Source organism: Octodon degus, unplaced genomic scaffold, assembly GCF_000260255.1.
Source record: "Octodon degus isolate 3935 unplaced genomic scaffold, OctDeg1.0 scaffold00083, whole genome shotgun sequence".
NCBI classification, from domain to species: Eukaryota; Metazoa; Chordata; class Mammalia; order Rodentia; family Octodontidae; genus Octodon; species Octodon degus.
In genome coordinates, this window is record NW_004524659.1 from 11,031,552 (window position 1) to 11,037,528 (window position 5,977).

A 5,977-nucleotide genomic window follows, 5' to 3' on the forward strand; every position below is an offset into this window, starting at 1 on the left:
CTGAGGGCCAGTCCTGAGTCTGTTTCTATCACAGCCCTGGTGTGGTTTCTCTACCCCTCTCATCACTGTTGAGACGCACTGCTAGTTCTCGCCTATCTGCCTACAGGGTGCCAGCTCCCTTAGGAGGCACCCAGGTGTGTCAGGCTGCTGTGTGACTGGCTTTGGGGCACGGATTGGAATGACTCAGAAGTACAACTCTGATCTATCCGATGCTGCCATTTGTACCTTCAAGGACAGCTTCCGGTAGCCTTCCGCCACGTCCCAGATGGCCACGCTCCTGTCAAAGCCTCCAGAAACGAGAAAAGAGCCTGCAACACAGCACGGGAGAGTCTGGGTGCGGGGGTCCTTCTCTGTGAGGCCAAGACGGCTCACTCTGACCACAATGAAACCCCTCCTGGGGGGCTTGGCGACCCCCAGCCAGTCCCAGCAGGCTGTCATCGCACATGGCAGTTAGGGGCTATAGAGGTATTGCAGATGTTGGAACCATTGCTCCTGGGAAACGCAGGGTTAGGATCCTGCAAGCCTCCTTGAGTCACAACATTTTCATCCATTCATCAATACATAACCTTGTTTTATGCGTGTTTCTGTTTAAGCGCGCGCGCACACACATGCACACACTGACACTGTTTCATTAGCACTGGACTCATAGCCAACAACACTAAGGCTTATGGCTGCCCTCCAGTGTATCTAACACATGCGTTTTCTCCATTAGCTTCCTCAGAGTTGTTGCATTTGGGAACATTAGACAGCACTTCAGCATTGTGTGTGAGAGCCATTTTCAACAGTAGAACTACTAACAAAAGGCACAGAAATATTAGGGCTGGAGTGTTGCTGTTTGAGCCCCATCGAGCTGAGTTTCCATTGCTTTGAACAAACTTGAACCTATGAATTTTTTGTCCTCATGGAAAAAAAAAAAATCCACCCTCAGAGCTGGCATCAATGGAAATCGCCTGTCTGGCCTTAGCAAAGTCCCAACAAATGGAACACGAAGAGCTCCGCCCGGCACCCTTGAGAACACAGCCTGCCACGTGCTCATCACTCACTGTCTCTGGCAAAGCAGCAGGAGCTCACGGAGCCTTCGTGGCCCTGCATCAGAGTCACGCAGGCGCCCCAGTTCCGAAACTCCCCGGTGTAGACATTCCATATTTTTAAGGTCTTATCCCAGGAGGTGGTACACAGGAAATGGCCACTGAAGGTGAAGCAGCAGTTCGAGATGGCACTCTCGTGCGCCCTGAAACACAGACAAGGGATGTGTTAGCTCTTCTGGGGCTGGAGAAGCTACATCCCCAGAAGAGGGGAGGATGCCGGAAGTGGCCACCGTCTCCAGTGGGCAAGTGGACATCGGTCCTTTGATTCACCACCGTGCAGACACGAATTGCTGAGCCTGCAGCGCACTACTCCAGGATCTCAGCCCCGCTAGCACTGGCATTCTGTGCTGGGTTACTCTTTCTTGTCGAAGCCTGTCCTGTAGAAAAGAAGGTGCTTAGCCGCATGCCTGGCCTGCGTAGATGCCAGTAGTGCCTGTCATAACCCTTTATGACAACCCCAAATGTCCCCAATCATTGCTAAACCTGCCCCCAGTTGAGAAGTACTGTAATATTCAAAAGCCGCTTGTGGCATAATGAAGAGACACCTAAACAGCCGTCGGTGGTGGCTGATGGACCGATCAGCACCAGCGCTGAGCCACGTCCAGAGAGGACGTCCCTCTCTCCTCTGTTCTCCCTAATACTGGCCTTGGCTCCTTCTCTCCATGTCCCACTCCTGTGTCCTCTGTCCCACCTCTCTGTCACTTCCTGTCCTTATTTTTCCACACCAGTGTGCTCTTTTTTCCCCACTTCTCTTCATCTGTCTTCAGCACTATTAAAGCACAGAACAATGTTTTATATTTAATTTTTTTTTTTTTTTGGCAGAACCGGGGATTGAACTCATGTCCTTGTGCTTGCCAGGGAAGTTCTTATTCCACTGAGCCATCTCCCCAGCCCCTATATTTAATTAATAAAGGTTTTTTTTTTTTTTTTGGCAGAACTGGGGATTGAACTCAGGCCCTTTCGCTTGTCAGACAAGCACTTATTCTACTGAGCCATCTCCCCAGCCCCTTAATAAAGGTTTTAATAGGTTTTATCAGGTGCCTGGCACAGCAGAAAAACAGAAGGAAAAATGGAAAAAGGAGCTTTATTTTCTTTGAGGACAAGGAGAGAATGTGGGGAAGATGAGGAATTCTCTCAATTGGAACAAAGAGAGGCTGAGGCTTTATGGCTTTTGCTAGGGGTGGAGCTTGACGGGGGAGCTGATTGAGGGTCTTCCCTGAGGCTGCAGGAAGGGTAAAAGGAAGCTGCACCCTGGACTAAGTTGGAGAAGAAGGGGGAGGTGGTCTTGGGGAAGATGGGCTTTTGTTTTAAGGGCTTCAGCCACATGAGATGACCACCATGATGATTTCAGTCATTCAAACTAGGGCCAGAACCTACCAGGTTTGGGTTGTGCACTCTTAATTTTAAAATATCTTTATACTGAAAAGAAAAAAAAAATGTATATCAGATTTCGGTTACTTTTTGTTTGTGATCCTCAAGTACTTTCCCTGAAATTCTCATTTGATCTTATGAAGAGAATTTCAGGCGACACTACAAGCACATCTGGGCATCTCTGTGCAAAACCATCCATTTCATCGGCAGGAAGGGCTGAGCAAAACTGCTTTCTGGAGCTCTGGTCAGAGCGTTGGACCACATTTCAGTTCACTGAAAGGCACAGACTGAGCAAGGTGAGAAGAGAAGAGGCGTAAGCTCCTCAGGGGTGTGCAGGACAAAGCTCCTCAAGTCCTGGTGACTGGCAGCACCCCTGGCCAGGAATCTTTTTTCTTTGGAGACAGGGTCTCACTATGCGGTTTAGGCTGGCCTTGAACTCATTATGTAGCCCAGGTTGGCCTGAAACCCTTGGAGATCCTCCTGCCTCAGCCAACTGAGCGCTGGGATTATAGGTATGTGCCACCATACCTAGCTTTGGCCAGGATATTTAAGTAATTGCCATAAAATTGCTTATAGGACAATTATTGTCAATCATTCTCGAAACAAGAAGTTAGAAAACTTTAATGAAGAAATGGAACATATTAGAAGAATCCTGTGGAAATTTCTGAAGTGAAAAACACAATAGCTGAAGGAAAACATGGCTTGGGCAGCTCCATGGCAGAACGGAGAGAACAGCGGAAGGAGGAGGGAACATGAAGACAGAACCATACAAATTAAGTTAGTTGAACAAAGAGAGAAAACAGAGCTTAGACATTTATGGGACTATAGCAAATGATTTACCACTTATGCCATTACAGTTAGCAGAACCGGAGGAGGAAAAAAAGGTAGAACCAAGCTCGGGAATCCCAGTATCTGTGAGGCTGAGGCAGGAGGATCACCCTGAGTTCAAGGCCAGCCTGGGCTACGTCGTGAGACCCTGCCTCTAAAATCCAAACTGTGGGGGAGAAGGGAGGTCTGAGAAAGTAAAAGAAGAAATAACAACTACAATTTTACCAAACTGGGCAAAAAATAGACAAGTACATATTTAAGATTCAGGGTAAACTCCAAACAGGAGAAATTGAAAGAAAGGCGTACTCAGATACATCATAATTAAACTGCTGAAAACAAAAGATAAAGAAAAAAATCCTGAAAGCAGCAAGAGAGAGGATGAGGGCCAGTGAGATAGCTCAGAAAACTAAGTGCCTGCTTAGGCAAGCTCAGGGACCGGGGTTCCATTCCCCAGCACCACATGGTGTGCTGGCCCCGCTCCCAGGCACGCTGAGGTAGCCACTGAGTCCAGGCGTGGTGACGCACACCCATAATCCCTGTGCTGGGAGGCTTGAAAATAGAAGGATCACTGTGAGTCTGAGCTGTATAGTGAGACTCTGCACAAAACACACACACACACACACAAAAGCCCAACAACAACAAAAAAAACTTAATAAAGAGAGAGGAATGGTATCTCATCAGTGGGAGAGAACAGTCTGAATGATGGCAGCGGTGTTTAGTAGGACAGCAGCAGAAGAGGGTGGGTTGGGACGGTGCCCGAAGCTGGAGCTCGGTTACCTCTGCTGCCCTCATGCCCCCTAAACCCGGTTTTCTCGCTCAGGGAACAGCACGCGCCAGGGCCCGCAGGGCAGCCAGGCTGAGCTGAGGTCCGGCTTCCCGAGTTATCTTGCTCACACCTTACCTCTGCCCTGCCTGCAGGGAGAAACTGAGGCCCCAGGTCACCCAGAAAGGGAAACCACACCCTTGATGCCTGACCAGGCCACCAGGGGAAGCTAGAGAAACAGAGCAGAGCAGCAGGCAGGGTGACAGGAGCGGCACGTGGTGGGATCCTGATACCAGGCCCTGGTGCCCACAGCTGGCCCCATCTGGAGCTGGCTGTCTGCTAGGGACCCTTTGCAGCAGCCGGATTAGTATGACTTCCTGTTTTAGAGGACAGCCAGGAAATTTGCTTTGTGTGTGAGGGGTGGGGTGGGAGGAGTGGATAGGGGCTTGAGCTCAAGGCCATTGAACTGAGCTGCACCCCAGTCCCTTTTTTTTTTTTTTGAGACACTGTGTGTCAAGGGGCTGGGCTGTGCTTGAACTCAGTGATCTTCCTCCTGGCCTCCCAGGGTGCTGGGTGCGGGGTTTGCAGTGTTTTCTAGAGTGCATTAACATCAAAAAAGTGCAGGCCGCACAACAATCGCACAACAGCCTCCGCACACAGGACCCAGCCCAGTGCTTGGCGGCTTCTCCCCGCCTGTGTCTCTGTCCTGCTTGGATCACCTGAGATCACACTGGACACACCACCAAAGGGACGCCCACTTGCAGCAGGCTCTGAGAGGGTGCAGAGGGAGGCGTCCCGCTGACATTGCTGCTGCAGGATGCAGCTGGCCTCTGGGCTCCTTCTCACCTGGGGATGGTGAGCAGCGTGGCCTGGGAGGTGATATCCCAGATCTTGATGCACCTGTCCAAGGAGACGGTAGCCACCCTCTGGCTGTCGGGGTCAAAGCAACATGCTGAGATCGACCTTCTGTGATGGCCTGCAGCACAGGAAAGTGGCCCGTTACCATGAGGGCCACCCTGGCCACTGACATTGCAGAGACGCAGCTCCAGGTCTCATAAGTGATGATGCACCTGAACACACAGTTCCTGAGTGCCTGCCTCGAGCCAGGCTTGGAACCCGGAGCCCAGCTGACCTGCCCCCTACACAATGGGAGAGATGCCCTTGGGCAGGTAGCAACTCGAAGGGACTGCAGGACATGGCCTAGTCCACCTTCCAGGGGCCCACAAGGGCCCTAAAAGCCATGAGGCAGGAATAAGAGCATGCCCCAGGCAGCAGGAACAGCACATATGGAGGCCTGGTGGGTGGACAGAGCCAGAAGCATGGTGCAAAGCTGAAACCTGGAGTGGAGAGGCAGAATGTGAGGTGATGCACGAGGGGGACACGCAGGCTGTGGGGTGGTGCTCGTGCCATGGCAACGCGTTGGTTAAAAACAACAAAGCAAAAACAGGAAGCCAGGCATGGTGGTGCACACCTTTATCCCAGTGCACAGGAGGCTGAGGCAGGAGGATCGTTTAGTTTGAGACCAGCGTGGGCTACAAAGTGAGCTCAAGGCCAACCTGAACTGCACCCTATGTCAAAAAAACAAAAACAAAACAAATAACAAAAGGAAAGGATTGTGGGATATAAACATATAGTTCAGGAAGGCCACTGTGAAATGCATTGTTAATAACAGACAATGGGCTGGGGACATAGCTCAGCAGCACAGTGCCTGTCAGGCTAGCACAAGGTCGAGTTCAACTCCCAGGGCCAAAACGAGGACAATTCTAGCTGGGCCTCAGGGCATACATCTATAATCCCAACACCCTGGGAAGCTTAAGCAGGATGATTGTAATTGTGAGCCCAGTCTGGGCAACTCAGTAATTTAGGCAAATCTTGTCTCAATTTTTTTTCCCTTTCCTTCTCTTTTCATTCTTTTCTTTTTTGGAAG

At 50.5% G+C, this 5,977-nt stretch overlaps 1 protein-coding gene across 1 annotated transcript in view; it reads right to left on the reverse strand.

The window, feature by feature from the left end:
• Positions 1-5,977, reverse strand: part of Wdr88 (WD repeat domain 88) — a 45,328-nt gene that overhangs the window by 15,254 nt on the left and 24,097 nt on the right. The window contains 4 exon segments of the mRNA XM_012515922.2: positions 226-308; positions 1,044-1,231; positions 4,897-5,026; positions 5,335-5,387. Of these exon segments, the coding sequence (XP_012371376.1) occupies positions 226-308; positions 1,044-1,231; positions 4,897-5,026; positions 5,335-5,387 (454 nt within the window).